Genomic DNA, 19679 nt, shown 5'->3' with positions numbered 1-19679 from the left:
ATATATACATATCTAAATGTAATTTATATATAACTATGTATATAGAGAGAAACACACACATGATTTTCTTTAAAGTGACAAAAATGCCATTAAACTATTTATAATACAGCTGGTTTTTGCCATTTCAGGTGTATACCATAGTCTATCAGGCTGAGGTTTTGAAATTCAAAAATAATAAAACATTTACAGATCTATTTTCTTGATTAAAAATATGGGCTTTCCAAGTCTAATATTTATATAGTAACATAAATAAGCCTCCAGGGCCTTCTTTGGATTTCCCTACCAAACTCAGCACCCTGTCTGCCAAAGTTCACATCCACAAAATAAAATCATTAGGGTTTATGTGTTTTCTTTCTGAATGATTCTGATAGAATAAACAAAATTGCTTAAATTGTGAATATTAATGTTTGTTCTCTGAGGATTTAAAAATTTAATCTATTAATTATTTCCACACTCTGAATTACTTTTATATGAGGTTTTTTTTGTTTGTTTTTTGTTTTGTTTTTTTTATGTAGGACTTCCCTTGGCCGGGTGGCTGGGTTGCTTACAGTGAATTCCCATACATCAGAAGGTTGTGGGTTTGATATCCAGTCAGGGCACATACCTAGGTTGTGTGTTTAATCCCTAGTTGGGGTGCATATGGAAGGCAACCAATAGATGTTTCTTCTCTCTCTCTCTCTATCATCAATAAACATATGCTTGGGTGAGAAGTTTTTTTTTAATTAAAAAAATAGAACTCATGCAAAATGGGAGCCAGATATAGTCACAGATGTGGGGATGTTTGCACACTCTCTCTTCATTTCTTCCAAACACCTCCAAAAGTCAATTACAAATATTGACACAAAAGGGCTAGGTAATATATTCTTTCTTTTTAGATTTCCCTTCAGATTCCACCACAAAAACATGCCAAGCTGTCTCTTTTTCTAGAATAGCAAACTCCAAACCTTAACACAGAAAAATTCCTGGGAGTTTGTGAAGAATGCGGACTCCTAGGCCTCCTAAATCCTGTTTTCACAGGATGGGCTAGGTAATGGACATTCTTAACAAGCTCCCTTGTACTTTTTATATCTACCCACATTTCAATGAAAAGATGCTCCATGGCTCCATGGCTCTGCTTGTGGGAATCTTTCCCGATGGAACCTATTCTCTTTATTCTAATTTAGAAGAAAAAGGAGATGGAAATAATGCACAGGAAATGGGTTGTGCTGACTTTTTCCTTTAAAAGCTGCCTCCAAATTGTATGCACATCTTAGGAATTCTTTTATGCTTGTCTTTGAAAACTTGACTTCCTAATTCTGCCAGTTGACCTCTTGTCCTACAGTTATCCTTGAACCCCTCCTTCCACAGTGTACCCAGTTTGAGAAGTAGCCCAGGACTGTTTCAATTTCAGCCGAAGTTCCTTATAAAACTAGTTAATCTGGAAAGTCATTTGTATTTGATCCAGAAGGAGTGGTTTGGTTATTTTTGGCTTACACTGAACTTGGAAGGGAACCGAAGCATCAGGTAAAACAAAAAACACACACAGAAAGAAAAACTACATTTAGCAACATGAAAAAGAACAAGCCCCAGTTCTATGTACTATTGTGGGCAGATTCCACAGAAGTGAGGCTGAACAAAATCAGCTTCCATTTACCTGAAGTTTGAGGACAGGCAACAATGACCTATAGTGAAAGAGGTGGAAAGAGGGACTATCTTTGGAGAATTACTGCCTGGTGGGGGGTTGGCAGATAATGTTCTAAGTCATCATCTGGGTCTCATGTAGGGTGTATGCAGATAAACAAAGCAATTGAGCTAAATGCTTAAGCTGTATATATATATATATATATTCCTTAATTTATTTAATTTAATAAATTAAAAGCAAGATGTTGGGCAGCTGTGAATATGACAATGATTCACTAGGAAAAAGAAATCTGTAGTCATATCCATGTAGTGAGTTAAAATCACCAAACAAATGCAGACAGTTGGGAAAAAAATTGGAAACTACTATCAAGTAAGCAGTTTAATTCCAGTTGTAAACTGAACATTCAAAACTAATGCAAACCCCCCGTTGCTAGCACAGTGCTCTCAGATGCCTCATGATGTTGAGTGTGGGATGAACACACTCATGAGACTGATATTTTTGTGCTCTTTGAAATACCAACAGCTCAGGAAGAGGCTAAAGGAGCAGTTTTACTGGCTTTTTGATAAAATCAGCGAACAAGAATGGGTAGGGGAATAAGTTGTTAGGCCTTCTTGGGTGAAGCTAGGGCCTTGTCTAGATCTGGGTGACACATCTGGGGGTGAAGAGCACCTGGTGAATTTGTTTCCAAGGCTAGGCAGTGACCAGTGAGGTGAACCCTGAATGCCAAAGTCTTCAAGTATGCCCAAAGTGGTGCTACATTGTGGACTGTTCCAGGAACAGTCCAGGAAGAGTTCCTCCCTTTTATTCCCCCATCCACCAACAGTTGGCCTTATTGTATTTAAAGGTTCTTTATAAACACCTAGTGATCTTTTCTGTCTTTGGTTGGACTATGTTTCCCTATGTTATGGAACAGCAATGGCCAGGAGGCTGACTTGACACCTCATCAAGCAAGTGGCTTCTCTGATTTTTCCTCTCCTCCCTCCCTTCTCAATCAGTGGTTTATTTGACACAATTGATATTGTATGATGTTTTTGATACACAACCTGGATTTGCTGTGGAAACCACTCTGTCAGGTATGGACGCTGTGGGTGATAGGAGGCAGGAGACCTGGAAATTGTGCAGGAGGACCCACAAGATGCTGGTTGTCCAGGAACAGATAAAGCCTCACTCACAGCTAATTAGGAGCTGGCCTGAGCTTAGCATCATAGACTGTGGTCATGGACGGTTTATTATTCTTTGTTATAAAGGCAGAGCTATGAGAAAGATGAACCACTTCTATGGCTGCACGTCAGGCCCAACATCTTTGCACAGAACTGAAACTGAAATGTTTATGAGAGGTAAAACAGGGGGCATGAGTGGTAACACCCAGCACCCGGCCGAGGGTGAAGAGGTGCTATGTAAATATGGCTGTCTTATTTCTGGAAGGGTGAGGCCTGAGCACATCTTGGGATGGTATCTCTCTTTTTAAGCAAGTTAATTCTCAGGTTAATGTATTAGGGTCTGGAATTTTCTCTCTAACTCCCTGCACAGAATGTGAGATCAACAGATAAAAAAGTAAAAGGCAAAAGCTATCTTCCTGGGGAAGCTTCCTTGGAGAGAGAGAACACAAATAAGTGTTTTCCTTGGAAAAGGAGCCCATTGGGGTCTGTCTCCTTTGCCCAGTGGTAACAGAGGATTTGAGAGCCTGCTTCCTACCAAAGTACCTATTGGAAGGAGGGGAGAAGAGGAATTTTTGGTGAGAGAAGGCCCTTTCCTAAACCACTGGCTCCTAGGGAAACCATCGCAGAATGGTGTCAGGAACCCACCAGGCCATGCTGCTGTCAGACTATGGACCAAAATCCCCCAGTTTTCTTCCTCGGGTAGTGACTGGCTCCTCTGGAGTCTTTGTCTCTATTATACTTCAACACACTCCTTCACTTTGAAATCTGTCAAAACGAATATTAACTAAAAATATGCACCACATGCCAAGGAGCAACTTCTTTCTCTCTCTCCTGTTCCTTCTCTCCTTTCTTTCTTTCTTTCTTTCTTTCTTTCTTTCTTTCTTTCTTTCTTTCTTTCTTTCTTTCTTCCTTCCTTCCTTCCTTCCTTCCTTCCTTCCTTCCTTTCTTTCTTTCTTTCTTTCTTTCTTTCTTTCTTTCTTTCTTTCTTTCTTTCTTTCTTTCTTCACTCACTGCAGGTGATGAGAGAATTTCCAAGGAATTGCCAATTCTTGCTTCCTTCCTTACAAAACTCCTTTGCCTCTGGCAATTTTCCCCTGAGCTAGTAGTGTTCATTCTCTAGCCCAATTAGTTCCAGATTCTCTCTCCCACTTTTATTTTCCCTGTGTACACTAATTGATTTGAATGTATTTCCTGGTTAGTTGAATGAAAGAGTATCTTGAACTCCCAAACTTTTATTTACATGTCTCCAAACAATGAGGATAATGTGACTGGAGAATTTCCCACACACAATCAGCCTGGATGAACTTAAATATTTAAAAATCCTCCTCTGCACCTGGTAATCAAAGAAAAGGGATAACCACATTGTAGGGAAGGGCACTGTAGATAGAGAAGGGGCTCTATCAGAGGGGTAAGATGCCAAGCTGAGAACAGGAGTAAATAAATGATACGACCAGGAAGCAAAAGCAAAACTTCTTCCAGTCTTGTTGGGTGAAATGGTGCCTCTGTGGAAAGCAAGCCACCTATCTTGTGATGCTGTTGGTTAGCTGGGAGGCTGTGGGCTAGGAGGTCACCCAGAGGTTGGATGCACTTGAACACTGTGGTCCTCCCAGACCAAAGAGTAGAGAAACCTCTAGAGAGGCCCCCTCCTTCCTTCTCACCTCCCTAGACATCTGCAGCTAGATTTCCTGATATGATCAAATGCCATGGAAACAGTCACTCAGACACCTGGTTTCCAAGTGATCCTTTTATGAACAAGACCTTTTGTTCCACAAATGCATCTCCTCCTCAGGGCTGTATTCATCAGCCATGCTAGCCAGCAGCCCTAGGGAGGCACCAGGAGGAAGCCAGGAAGCCTGACGAGGGAGGATCGGTATGCCTGACACCACTAGGCATCTTATCTAAATGCACAGTTTCCATAGGGCTGTGGACGAAGACAGTCGATACACTGGATGCAAGGGAATGGGGGTATTAGGGCTCCGACCTCAGAGGTACGAGCCAGCTGATGATCCCTGATGCCCAGGAGCCTCCTCCCAACGTTGGCAAGAAACCCCAGGCAACTTCACCCAGGGACAGTGCCAGGTGCCCCACTTCCTTCAGCCACAGCATTTGGCTTCGTCCAGCACGATCAAGGAGTGAAGTGCGCGCCAGGGCCAGACGGGGGAGCCAAGACACCCCCTGTAGGCCAAGAGCCTCTGGGAAGTCCTGATCCAGGTCCGGAGATTGGCGCGCCGGGGGATCCCCACAAGGGGGCGGACGGAAACCCAGGAGGCCTACAGGAGGAGGTGAGGCAGATGGTTGGGTGTCCCCTTTCTGAGTAGAGGGTGGATAGGAGGCTGAAGAAATCCTGGATTTCTTTGAAAGTTTCCAGTGAATACATATTCCTGGTCACCGGTCTTTCCACAGCTTGGGTTTCGTGAGAGGGGAGCTCCTTCGCCACCCCCTTTCTCCTGACAGGAAAGGATTGAAGGTTTGAGCACGGGGCTTCCCTGTCAGCTCAGTCTCCTCCCCACGAGGCCCCTCTGCCTGGTGCTGGCCAGTGTCGAGCTACGTCCTCGCACTGGCCCCCGCCCGCGCCCGAGCCTCTGCGCGTTGCAGGGTGCGGAGAGTTGCGCCTCAGTGCTCCCGCCTCCTTTGGTGCTCCCCGCGCGCTCCGGTCCAGCTCGGCCTCGGCTCCCCGCGCGAACCATGGAGTAGGCGGGCAGCCCCGAGAAGCGCCCCTGCAGCCCGCGAGGCCGGAGCCAGCTAGAGTGGCCTCGCTAGCCGGCGGAGCTGGCTAGCCGCAGGGCCTCCTCCCTCTGGTCCGTCCCTGCTCCTCCTTCTCCTCTCGGCCGCCCCTGCCCCCGCCTCCCCGCCACCCTCGCCACCCCACCACCCCACCACCCCCGTCGCGCCGCCGCCCGAGGCCGAGCACGGACGCCGAGCGTGGGAGCCATGGCGCGCGACGAGGAGAGGGACCCGGAGTCCCGGGAGGCGGCAGCGTGGGCCCCAGGCGAGGAGGAGGAGGTAGAAGAGGGAGAGGAGGGACTGAGCGATAGCGAAGAGGAGGACCAGAACCAGAAGAAGACCGGCAGCGGCGAGGAAGAGGAAAAGGAGGCTGGAGCAGCGGCAGGGCAGGAGCGCAGCGAGGACGCGCGACTGCAGAGCGCAGGGCTGCCTCCCGCCCGTGTACCCGCCGCCGTTGCCCGAGACCCGAGCGGCCGCCGCCCTCCGGGGCAGCTGCCTTGCCTCCCAAGGATGCTGTCGCCCGAGGAGGAGGACCGAGAGCGTCGCCGAAGTCGCCGGAGAGACCTTCTACTAAGCCAGCTCTGCTTCCTGGCCTTGGTGACGCTGCTGCTCTGGTCGCTGTCGAGCATGCAAGAACATAATGGTGGGTGCTCGCTGCTTACCCTGAGTGGACTCTGGGGCTCTGGCAGCTGGGGGTCCCTGGGCTGGGCACGGGGCAAGCAGGCTGGGCAGGAGGGGGTGCTGGGCACGAAGACTCCCACTGCCCCTTCGAGGGGCTCTGCCAGAGGGTCCCTGAAGGCGAGGACTACTCACAGAGAAGTAGCTAGCACCCTAGGGTGCCAGGCTGGCCCCCAGGAACCCTTACCTGTGTCTTTTGGATGGACTAATATTGGGGGCGGTGGGGACCGTTACTCCAAGCAAGTCCCCCAATAAAGTTGACCTGGTAAGATTCCATACCTGTGCTGGTAACCACCTGTGTACTCTTTGGGTTGAAGGCATGAAGGAGACTGAACAGATAGTTCCCAACTGTTTTCCATATGGAACAGGCAGGATGGACCAGGTAGAAAGCTCCATACCCACCTTTTCAGAACAGATGCTGGAAACTTGGATAGGAAAAAAGTGCTGGCCACCTGGCTACGATTTAGGAATGAACTTGTTCTCTTAAACTAACCTGACACTGAGAGGACTGATCCTTTTTGTGGACTTGCAGTTCTGGAAGAAATGGTTTCAACTGAACTGCTCCTCACTCTACATTCTGCTTTCATGGTGCCCTGCAGTGGGTCCATCCTCTCACACAAACTTTTGTTGTATTTTTGTCCTTGGCTTTCCTTGAGCTGAAATAGATCTTGTGGAGAAATGTGCTCAGAACAGTTGTCCACCAAAAAACAGTTTGGACCCTGAGGTGCAGCTGTCTAAAAAACAGAGGAAAGACTTGGAAGAATAACTGTTGTAAAATGGTTTTATATCCCAGCCGTTCAAGTGGCATGGTTCCTGGGAAAATAGTCATATAAATAATTGTGAGAAAAAGCAGTTACAAATATGTGCTTTGGTATTAAGATAGATGTAGTTTTAATACAAGGTGTTATAAAGTGCAACATAAAGGTATTTTGATAGTGACTGTAAATATTTTTAAAAGTTCATCAGTTAAGAGATCTTCCCCAAATTGGTTGGTCTCATGCTTTGTGGGGAAAGCAGATGGTATGTCTTGGTTCAGGTCTTAGCAGACCTGTTGACAGACTTCATCATATATGGTAATATGAGAATCTGTTCTGGCCTTCAGTGAAACTGTTAAGACTCCATGGCTCTTACCATTGCCCCTGAATCCCAGATTGTCTGACCTGAACCGGGATTGTGTGGTGGGAACTGATGTGAGGAAGGGGGTTGTGCTGGGTGAGGGAAGTGGACCTCTCCCTAAAGGTAGAGTCAGACTTGCCAGTTCTCACCAACAGAGTTTTCATGAACCCCCTTTCAATCTGTGAGTTGAAAGCCAATCTGTATGTACTTCACGCCACCTTTGGAAAGGGCCATTCCAAGTCAATTACATGCTGGCCATGTTTCTTGCATGTTGGGGTTCTGTGAGTCATGCAGTTCCCACCACTTTCCAGGATAGAAAAGACATCTTTCTGGATGGAGCAAGTGACCCATACAATTAAGTCCATCAGTGGCGTGGGACTGCCTGGGCCCTGAGAAAGCTAGAATGTTCTGGAGGGATGAGTATTAAGACACTCTGCAAACTGGAGACCTGGTGACTAGAATGCTATTTTGAGATGGTTTCCTTAGCAGTGACATTTCTGTCCAGGTGCCAATGACTCAGATTTAGTTCCATAGCACAGCCCTTTCCCCCATTCCTTCTCTTCATCTCTCTTTCTTCTTACCATTCATATTCTCTTTCCCTCCCTCACTCCCTCTCATAAATGTTGGGCTTAAGAAGGTCCTCACCCCAGCACCTGAAGGTGAAAAGCCAACAGTGTTAAGGGGATGTCATCCAACCTCCATTTATTTCCCCCAAATGGTATACTAGTCATTCTGTGTTGAATTGCTTTTTCTTCTATTATATGGTGATAATTTTATTAAACAATGAACAGCAATGTTTGACAGCAAAGTACAGGTCTTTAAAGATGTTAATTAATGTGTTTGAATCTATAAATGATTATTTTGCTTGGGAGGTGGTTATTCAGCATATTTAAGTATTTGAATTATGACTATTACTCTGTATACTTGGGGTACTCTACTTAAGGGTCCCTTCAATATGGATAAAATGTTTGGAATTTAGCCTTGTTTTAAAGATGCTGGGACTTAGAGAGGCTAAGCAATTTGCTTAAGGTTACACAGCAATTGGTGAATGGAGGAAGAAACCAGCGAGAGTTGACCTGGCTCTTCAATCTCACTTCTCTTCCCTGGTATTCATACCACCATCTGGGTGCAGCTTTGTAATATTTATATAATAACATAGAAAGTACTTTCATAAAGATCAAAGGTAATATTTTTGTTTATTCATCTTGAAAGCCATGCAGTGATTAAGTGTAACTTCTCAGAATCTTTTTCTCTAACACATATTAACTTTTTTAAAAATAAAAAGAACAGTTATTTTACTAAACCAAAATAGAAGTGTGTGGTAGGTATGTTGCATAATGTATAATATTTCTAATCATATGGAATCTGAGATCCCTTTCTTGACTTTTAACCAAACTCAGTGTAGATTCTTTTCTGCTGAGATGGAACAGGAGCATTGTAAAACATAGGTTGAAAGGGTTAGCACTGGAATCCAGAAAAATGTTAATTCTCACAACAATGAAGGAATACTAGTAACTGGAATTTTGTAGTCTCTTAAAAGGCAGTGGTTGTACTAAGTCCACTTTACAGGCATTAACTTATTTACTACACAAACACTCTCTGCAGATGTTTGAGACTTCAGTAGTGGAGAAAGGGCCCTGAGTGTCCTATTTAGTTGTTATCAATGAAGATCTCATTTTTGATCTATTTTCAAAGCCAATTGAAGTAACTTGTTGGGTTTGCTAACAAATGTTTTCTTTTCTTTCTTTCTCTTTTTTAAAATTTTTTTCTGCAGTCAGGATAGATTACTTTTGTATGTTTTGACTGTTTTAAAAGTGTTTAATTATTGTTTGAAGTAAGGAACCTGGTCATCTTTTTACAGAAGTGGTGTGGATAAAGCCCACGATCTCTAACTCAGTAGTAACCATTTCCTGAAGAAGGTTCTGCGAAGGTGAATGGTGAATAAAATATGTATGTGTGTATATATATGTACTTTTACACACACATACTTTCAGATACTTCTGTTCCAGTTACTAATGTTGCATAAGAAACTACCCTAAATGTAATGATATGAAATACTTATTTTATTTTTTTCCTCATGGATACTTTGCCTCAGGAATTTAGAGAGAACATGGTGGGGGGTGGCTTTTCTCTGATACATTATGCCCAGAGCCTCAGCTGAAAAGATTGAAAGGCTAGGTGATTTGACAGCTGGATCTGCAGTCACCTGGTGACAACATCACTCCCATGTCTGGGGTTGATGCCAGCTGTTAGCTGGTCCCTCAGCTGGGATGTCAACCAGAACACCTACATGTGCCCTGTCCATGTGCCTTTGTTTGAACTTCCTCAGAGCTTGGCAGCTGTGTTGCATAAGAATAACGTAGAACTGCATGGCATTTTTGTGTCTTAGCCTCAGAAGTCACATGGTATCACTTTCCTGTTGGCCAAGGAAGCAAGTGTCAGGCCAAGTTCAAGGAAACTGATGCCATCATTTACTCAGTGGACGCATGTCAAGGTACATTGCAAGGAGAGCACATGCAGTGGGAGATACTGGTGTGACTGTCTTTGGAAAATCAGGCATTCAAAGGGATAATAAACTAAGAGTAATTGTACGTATTTCCCAAGGTAGTAAGTGGTGAATAATAAATGTACTTCTGCCCTTTTCTCTTGGAATGTATGTGTGTATGTAGTTTTTGGAATACTTTGTAACCATGAAAAATTGCTACTCATCTAACTAGGATGGGGTCCAGAGGTGAAAAGGGGGCTGCGTGGAGTTTTATAGCAAATGTCAGTTGCAGATCTGGGAGCCCATCTTTAGCTTTGTGGTGTCCCCTCCTCAGCAGACCATAACCACAGCCTTTCAGTGCCTCCTGTGGCTTACAGGGAGGTATTGCAGATTCACCAGCTTTATTTCTCCTTTCCATGATACAACACTCTGACCTTTCTTCTGCTTCTCGAGTGACACTTCTGTCCTCACACCTCTACCACAGACTGGTCCCACTGTCACCACTGTACCTAGTAAATTCTTTGTCCTTGACTTCTTGGCCCAAGGTATTCCTGAATAGACTAGGATCCCATTTTGCTCTCCGAGCAGACTCTATTTTTCCTTCATACCTTTATCACCGCTGGCAATTATGTATTTCTTTGGCTGTGATTTGTGTTACATTTCTTCACTAGATTCTAAGCTCAGGATGTCAGGGACCTTCTAAAGTTTTCTCATCTTTGTCATCTCTGTCACCCAGCCAATAGTAGCTGCTCAGAAGCCATTTGTTAAGTAAAGAAGTTCTTTTGATTTTCAAACTACAGCACCTGTGATAAAACTAACTACTGTTAACTAACTAACTACTAACTAACTAACTAACTAACTACTGTTCAGAGCCCACTGGCTGGGACATACTGTATTTATTTTCATGATTTATAATTCTGTTCCCAATCCAGCAAATTCAATGTTGTTACTCATTTTCTTGGGCTAACACTGAGTTGCAGAAAGGTGAGTGTCTTGCCCAGTGTCACTTCATTAAGTGGCAAGATTTGAATTTAAGCCCACCATCATTAGAGTTGCATGTTATTGTATTCCCTAGCCTGGGCTTAGGGGGACATGAAAAGAAAATGGAAATCATGCTGCCTTTTTTCAGTCAACAGGAGAGTAAAGGAATAACAGAAGGTTGCTTTCATAGAAGCAGTATTTTAGAAACATTGCTTTTCAACCTCTTCTATTTTCTGCATATGTGTGTGTATGTGTGTGTGTGTGTGTGCGTCTCCTTCCTCCTGGCTTTTCTTAGCTGCTCATCAACCCAGATTTTTCTCAGAGATTTCCTCCACTTTTTGAAAGCCTCCAATCCTGTGGGAAGTTTTTTTTTTTTTTTTTACCCCGAAGGGTTGGCAAAGCTGAAAGAATTGCAAAACCAACCATTTGCTGAGAATTCCAAGGCCTGGTGGAAGTTGGCTGATGGGACTGGATTTTGGCAACTATATTTTTCTTTAAGGAGATTTCTTTTCCATGAGAAAAATAATTTTTGGAGGGGGGAAATAATGGTATACAGATTTCTGTAATAGGGAAACTGAGGTATGGGGAGTTAAGAAAACATCCCTGAAGTCATATAGCAAATGGGTGATTTCACTGGAAAGGTAATTCTAGTTTTTCTGGCCTTTTCCTGCCTTCAATTCCTGTAGAACTTGTTTGGCAGTGATTTTTATTGTTTGCAGTGGTTTGAAATGTGGTGTTATTCTCTGTAGGATTTAGAATTTGTAGTATTAAGGATTCAAGTGGAAGTAGGCTTTCTGAATGAAGTGATGATGGGCACCATCCAGGCAGTTTTAATCACTGAGCCATAACTTCTCAGATGCGGGTGGGACCTCACAGACTCTCCCCTCTAGCTCGAGGTCTCTCATAGGGTTCACTTGCCATCCTCATTGCTTTTTTGGTTGGGAGTGGTGATTCTCCTCATAACTGCAAGTCCTGGGGGCTTCACCATCCGTCATTGCTTTTCCCAGCCCTGCCCCCACCTTTTCAAATGTTCCCTTTATGAAACTCTTTTTAGGGGCACACCTTGAGTGGATTTCTGCCTGAACCTCATTGATATAAGAAACAGGGAACTTTGTTAATTAATTCAATAAACACCTGTGGTTTTTGCTAGTGGCTGAGGTGGCAGCGGAGTCAGAAACAGATACCCAGCATATAGTCCTCATGGCACTCAGGCTTTAGTGAGAGAAAGGCACTGAACAACTATTTTTCAAACACTCTGCAAGATACAAATGAGAAATACAACATGGTATGGGAGAGGTGTAGGTGGTCAGGTGAAGCTGGAACCTAGAAAGTAAAAAATTAGGTTGGTAAAGAATGGGGACAAAAAGGGCAAACTCATAGAAAAATGGGCAGAAGATACAGGCAGGAGACTCACAAAAAAGCAGTTACAAATGGCCAATAGACACAAGTAAAAATTTCTCAGCATTAATAGTGATAAGGGAAATCTACATTTGCATGATGAAATACCACTTTGCAACATCAGATTGGCAAAACTGAAAACATAAAAATATCCAGTGCTGACAGAGATGCAGGAGAGACAGCTTTTCTGATATACTGCAGACAGACCCTGGAAAGTGGTACTCAGACATCATGGAAGATTGCAATAAGATGATCAGGTTTTAGGCATAAAACCTAAAATGAACCTTTGGCGTTTGAATGAGGCTGATGTGTAGAAAGGGCAGAGGTACTATTAGAATAGCAAAATGTAGATATTTGAGACTGTCCAAATCAATATACAGTGCCTATTTAAATCATAAGACCTAGCCATTATTGCTTGTCAATCACTTTATTTCTAGGAGAGGGTGAACAAATAAAGTAAGTGGTCTGTGACCTAGTATGGCGGAATTTCACATTTGCAACTTTGTATTTTTTCTCCTCCTTTTTCCCTTTGTGCTTCTGCACTGTTTGATCTTAAGCAGAAGTCATTTTCACTGTAGTGAGGAAGTAGACTGTAGAATTGAAGTGTGTGCAGGTCAGGAAATAACAAGCAGTTTTCTTGAGTAGGATTTGGATGCAAAAACAAAGTAGGTGAGCTGGGGCATGGGTGATCAGGAGAAACATGATGCCACAAGTTGACACCAAGAAGTCAATAGAGCCAGTTTTAAGCCAGAGTGTGAAATACTCATGTTTGGAATTTTGACTTGGATTACTGGTGGGACATCTAGGAGGAATATGGGGAACTGTTGAAAGCTGAGATTATAAACACTTGCAGCTACAAATAATCTGTAAGCAGTATACATGAGGGCTAAAATCATATCTTTGGTTAGCTGGTGGGTCTCAATCTTCCTGCACGTTATGAGTATCCCAGGTTAACTTTAAACCTTACTCGTGTCTGGGTCATGCCCTCCAGAAGTTCTGATGGCATGCTCAGGGATGTAGCCTGGGCATTGAAGTTTTTTACAAGCGAGGCAGGCAGATGGCTTTGACATGCAGCCAACACTGGACACCAATGGGTTATATCAATGCTTAGTGTTGACCATATCATACCACATCAGTAGTCTTTGTAGCTGAGCTGGGCTTAATTTTCTGTCCTGAACATGAGTTAAGATTGGTCTGCTTAGTTTTCTAAGACTACCATAAGCGGAAGCACACTCTTTCCTCTAGTTGCCTTCATCTCCTCGTCACATATACAATGGCCTTAGATATTTTGTGCAGCTCTCTTTTTTAAGTAAATCTTTACCAGATTCTTCTGGCCTGGTCTAGTTGGGAGGGGTTGCTCTTTAAATCTGCTTCCCAGTTGTCATCCTGAGCTCTCCTTCATCCATCTCCTGTGTGCTTCTTTTTTCTCCCAGCTTTTCCTGTGTTGAAAGCCCTATTTCCTGGAACCCACATATGTGTCTTTCTTGGTTTATTTTTTCATTTGTGCTATACATTTTGGGGGATCACACACTCCAGCTACCACCCAAGATAAGGGTGTGGAAATACCAAAACAAAGGTTTGAGACATTATAGGTTTGAAAATATATCCATTCTACCTCCATGCTCAGTCAACAGTTAGGCACTGCTGTCTTCTAGTTGTCTTCTAGCTTCCAGGGTTACCTCACCTCTGAGAAGTCTGATGCTGTTCCAGTTTTTAATTTTTTTGAGTGAAATCTGTTTTTCCCTCTAAGGGCATGTGTGTTCTTTGCCTTGCTCATAATGTTCACTTATACCATGTTTATGACTGGTTTCATTCTGTTTTCATACATTTTCTTGAACACTTACCTGGTTCTTTTGATGTGGAATCTTATGTCCTTCAGATCTGGGAACTTGTCTTTTATGATTCTCTCTATCTTAAGTTCAGTTTCCTCCCTTTCTGGATTGTCTGTTACTTGGATATTTGACTTCCTCCGTTGATCTGATTTTCTTATTTCTTCTCTTCTATTGTTTCCTCATGGTTTCACTCTAACTTTTGTAGCTTTCCTTAACCATATCATCTAATTCCCATACTGAGCTTTTAATTTCTGCTGTCATATATTTTATTTCCAAGAGCTCTGTTTTCCTGTGGAAGTTATTTTTAGTAGCATCCTGTTCTCCTTCAATGATACAGCATCATCTCTTATATCCCTAAGTTATTAATAGTGTCTTTGAAGTTTTCTTTTCTTTGTATGGAGTCTGTTTCTCCAAGTTGCTGTTGTCTACTTGCTTTGCTTTGCTTTTCATATGAAGTGCTTTCTCTGAATGTCAAGTAATCCTTGGTGTGTACTCGTGTTTAAGCGAGGCCATTAAAAAGATATTTGGAAACTGCAAGGGGAGGGCCTCTTGGTTGTGTTTCTGTAAGGTGGGCTGACTGGGGCATACCATTGGGCAGTCCTCCACATCTCTAATTTTAGTTCTTTATCAGGGGATGGTCAGATTTTCCACATAAGGGTCACCTCATGTTCTGTCTTGAGGGAAAAGATGAGGTACTTCTAGGAATCCAGTGGGAGAAGAAATAAGTGGGGTGGGGATTTGTACAACAGAAACACTCTTCTGGATTGAAGACCTTTCCTAGACTCAGGATGTTGCCTGAAGGACAAAATCCCCACCCCAGGGCATGAGTATGAGAAAGATGAACAATTTATCTTGCTACATTGCAGCACTGTCCCAAGTTATTCAAATCTTTCCTCCCTCTCTTCTTGTCATTCTTTCTCCTGGCTCTCTTTTAGCTTCCATGTGCATGAAAGTGGTAACAGTTGTCACCTCCTGGGAGGGCTAATCATCAGGAGTAGGAGGAAAGTAGAGTTTACACTATATTCTCCTTGTTAACTGAAATTTCTGAGCTAGTTGTAGATTCACATGTAGTTGTGAGAAATAATACAGAGGAATAGATTCTTTGTAGGTTTTCCCCAGTTTCCTTCAATGGTAACATTTTGCAAAACTCTAGTATAATGTTATAACCAGGGTAATGACATCGATATAATCTACTAATTTATTCTAATTTCCCCAGTTGTATTTGTACTCATGGGCATGCATGTGTACATTAAGTTCTGCATAATTTTTTTTACTTATGTAGGTTCTCATAACCAGTACAAGTCAAAATATTAGATAGATCCAGCATCACAAGGATAACTTTTTTTACCCATTAATAACCACATACATCCCATACATCCCAATGTACCTTTTTGTACAAAAGAATGGTCAATTTAAGGAACACCTATCACCTGTTGGTCAATTTAAGGAACACCTATCACCTGTTATAAAATGATAGCTTTAATAATTAATGAAAATTACACCACCAATAATATTGTTCTACACAAAAGATGGCTTATAAGTCAGGGGCAGACACATGAGTGTAGGTTGGTCAACATGAGGGAAATTGGGGTATAGAGAGCTTTCTCAATCATTGGGGTTTTATCACTCTCAGGTATGAAAACCTGAGCTAAATGTGAGACAAAGGTCATCTGTAACTAGTTAACAGTTTCCCCTAGTGAATAATTTATTTACTGTCATTTGCATGATATTTCTGAATGAATGCTCCATGAGAATAGTTTATTCAAGTTGCTTGTTGATTTCAGCAGGTTAGCCATGCTCCTTGCAATACTACTTTCACCATGTTAGAGCAGTGATTTTCAACTGCTGTGTCACAAGAGGCACACTGGTGTGCTGCAAGAATTCTTAAAACATGCAATACCTGATTATTTAGTTAGAGGCACTGACCTCTTTTCCCTTAGATTGTCAAATTAAAAATGACAATAGCCAACACAACAATAACCACCTGGTGTGAGTGAATAAAAATTATATTTAATTTTTGTCAGACTGACAAAACATATAATGCAATTTTGGGTGTGCTGCAGAAGTTGAGTAATTAATTTATGTGTGCCATGAGATGAAAAAGGTTGAAAATTTTTCTCCTAGAGTATTAGAGATGGAAGAGATCTGGGGGCCATTGTAACTTAATGTCTGATCCTATGTTTGAGGAAGGTTACATGAAAGAGAATTTGAATTGGGGTCAGAACCAAGGTTTTCTGGCTCTCTGCTTAGTAAATACTTAAGAAAAACAGTAGAAAGTTAAGGTTAGAAATATATTTAATGCAAACTGTTGGTGAAATTATTTCAAATTCTGAAATGTTCCTAAAGTGCTGAAATCTAGCTAGGAATTATTTGGCACACAGTGTGGTCACTAAATGGACAAAATTAGGGACTTTCAGGGTGAGCTACTACTTGTAGAAAACAAGAGATTTGTTTATTTATAGACACTGGCTTTAGGATACCCTTAGCTTGCCGTAGGAGAAAATTAACATCATTTGCTTATCTTCTACCTAGTAGTCACCTCACAAAGCATGAAAATGATTGGTTATTTTAAAAATGACCAAATAATGACCATTAATTTTTCTTGTTAGGGCCTTTAAATTTACAAGATTTAAAATTTTTAACCCCTAGTGTTGCAATCCTACTCTGTGATCTGAACATCAATTTAAAAGAAAGCAGTTTCCTAGGCCCTTAATAATCCAAGCTTTGGAAACCTGATGGTAATGAACTGCTGAGTGGGATCTCATACTTTGTGTTGGGGTATGTGCAGAAAAAAAACTCACTGTACCTACTTTGAATGAACCTGTGCATGAGGACAGGTCAATTCCAGTGTTTTCCTACATTGTGTGTTTCCTTCCTTATGTATTTTAAAGTTGATATCATACTATATATAATGTCTGGGATCCTGCTTTTAAAGTTAAAAAAATTGACATATGGTAAAATTGACTGACAGGATATAGGACTAAAATCACCCTTCCTCCCCACACAAAAAATCTGTCAAACTATCTCTTTGTAATCCCACATCTTCCCTCATCCCTAACCCCTAATTTGTTCTCAGCCACTATAGTTTTGTATTTTTGAGACAAGGGAATTCTACAATGTGAAATATTTTGATACTGGCTTCTGTCTCTTAATGTAATACCTCTCAGATTTATCTAAGTTGGTGCATGTATTAGTAGTTCATTCCTTTTTATGGCTAAATAGTATTCTATTATGCAGATGGACAACAACTTATCCATTTACCTATTGGAAAACATGTTGTTGTTTTTAGTTTTTTTGTAGTTATGAATAAAGCTGCTATAAACATTCAGATCCAGGGGCTTTATTTTTTTTACTTTTGGGTTTATTGCACTGGCTAAGATTTCTGGTACAACATTTAGTTTGAGTGGACATCCTTTCCTGGTCTCTGATCTCTCAGGGAAAGCCTTCAGGCCTTCACCATTAATTACGGTATTTGCTGTAGGATTTTCATAGATGTCCTTTATCAAGTTGAGGAAGTTTACATCTAGTCCTTGCTGACAATTTTTATCAGATGGATATTGAAGTTTTTCAGACGCTTTTCCTCCATCAATGGATATGCACTTGTGGTTTTTCTTCTTTAGATAGTTAACATAGTGGATTACATAGATTGATTCTCAAGTATAGGTCAGCCTTTGCATATCCTTGATAAGCCCCAGTTGACCATGGTCTATTTTTCATTTGATGTTTTCCTGGATTTGCCTTGATCATGTTTTTGTTGAGGAATTTTGCATCTGTGATTACCCAGGGCATTGTTCATAGTTTTCTTTTCTTGTACTGTCTTTGTCTGGTTTTACTGGCCCCATAAAAATGAGGTAGGAAGTATCCCCTTCTATTTTCTGGAAGAGATTGTGTAGAATTGGTGAATTCTGCTTTTTAACTTACTATAAACATTTCTCCATGGCATCAAACTCAAAAAATAATTAATGTCTGCATAATAATAGTGTTAAAGTTTTATTTTTAGTATTATAGCAAGTGACATTTATTGAACACTTAGCTTGCTTTAGGCATGGTTCTAAGCACTTTACCTGTTTTATTCCTTTAATCCCTACAACATCTGATGGAATAGGTAACATTATCACCTCCATTTTATAGTCAAAGAAAAATAGGATGCAAAGAGTTGAAGTAATTTGCTCAAGCTCATAAAATTTCTTCAGGGCCAAATAGGATCTGAACTCAGGCTATTTGATTCCAGAACCCTTATATTTAACTATTACATTGTATCCTATGATTATATCCTAATTTATTTATGCAGGCCTCCATTTGTGATAATTAGGTATTTTCAATATTATTACTATGATGCATGTTCTTGTATTGAAGTCTTTGAAAATTTCTGACATTTTCTTTAGGGTGGATTCCTAGAAGTGCTGTCAGTGTCAGAGTGCATGCCCATGTAAAAGCTAACACATTCTGCTATATGACTTTGCAGGAATCTGAACAAATTAGAGATTTCAACAGCAGTGTTTGAGAGGGCTTAATTCAGTGTTCTCTTTCAGAATTGAGTAATTGTGATTATTTTACATATTTTATATTCATTCAATTGCTTAGAGATGGTATCTCATTGCTTTAGTTTGCCTTTCTCTTTTAGTAATGAAGTTGATTTTTTTTAAAATGGTTATTGGTCATTTATATTTCCTTGTGAGAAAAATTTCCTCATTTTTTAATGAGATAACAGCATTCTATTAATTACTTGTAACAGTTATATTCTATATGTAATTTTTTTTTAGTTCAGAAGTTCTGCCTTTTTTATTTGGCTACATAAGATTTTCATTTTTATCTAGTCAAAACTGTACTTCTTTTCCCTTGTATTTTTTCATTGTTTCATTCTTAGACCCAGGATCTTGATCATATATTAATTTTGTATAATCTCTATGTTTTTTCCTATTTTATGGTTTAATTTTTAAAGAAATTTAACTCTTTACTCATATGGAATTTATTTTAGCATAAGGTGAAGATTTAACTTGAACAGATTAACAGGTTTAACAGTTAAATTGTTTACTTAAGAATCTTTTCTTGCCCTGGCTGGCGTAGCTCAGTGGATTGAGTGCAGGCCTGCAAACCAAAGGATCGCAGTTTGATTCCCACTCAGGGCACATGCCTGGGTTGCAGGCCAGTTCCCAGCAGGGGATGCACAGGAGGCGGCCATGCATTGATGTTTCTCTCCTTCTCTCCTTCCCTTCCCCTCTAAGGATAAATGAATAAAATCTTTAACAAAAAAAAAGAATCTTTTCTTTACTCACACATTTTGGTACCACCTTTATTACATGCCTGTTTTCTTATGTATAGAAGCAGTGTTTTGTGATGTCTGTTTTGTTCCACTTACCTATTAATTGTTGTAGCTTATTCACTTGTTAATTATCTGATAGAATAAGACTCTTTTTGCTTTGGGGAAAAATATTTTCTGTTATCAACTCGTGGGTCCTTCAAAGTGAACTTTAGAGTCTCTGTCAAATTTTGCCCAAATGCCTCTGAGTTTTGACAAATCTATAAGTAATTTGTGGGAATAACCCAGTTATTTTACAACATGGAATCTTCTCATTCATAGTGTGTTTGTTCATGTGATGCAAGGTTATTTCCCTATCTCTTTTTTATGTTTGTTTGTGAAAGTTAATCTGGCATTAATGCTTTATTGTTCCTATTGTTTCATG

General features: G+C 41.2%; 1 protein-coding gene across 1 annotated transcript in view; it reads left to right on the top strand.

The window, feature by feature from the left end:
- The first annotated feature begins 5022 nt into the window (after positions 1 to 5022).
- The window catches only part of SLC24A3 (solute carrier family 24 member 3), a 598815-nt gene continuing 584158 nt past the window's right edge, over positions 5023 to 19679 (top strand). The window contains exon 1 of the mRNA XM_037057030.1: positions 5023 to 6148. Within this exon, the coding sequence (XP_036912925.1) occupies positions 5713 to 6148 (436 nt within the window). The 5' untranslated portion in view covers positions 5023 to 5712. The remainder of the gene's footprint in view (positions 6149 to 19679) is intronic.

Source organism: Sturnira hondurensis, unplaced genomic scaffold (assembly GCF_014824575.4).
Source record: "Sturnira hondurensis isolate 20B ecotype Veracruz unplaced genomic scaffold, ASM1482457v3 Scaffold0009244, whole genome shotgun sequence".
In the NCBI taxonomy this organism is placed as follows: domain Eukaryota; kingdom Metazoa; phylum Chordata; class Mammalia; order Chiroptera; family Phyllostomidae; genus Sturnira; species Sturnira hondurensis.
This window is presented reverse-complemented; position numbering and strand designations above follow the sequence as displayed.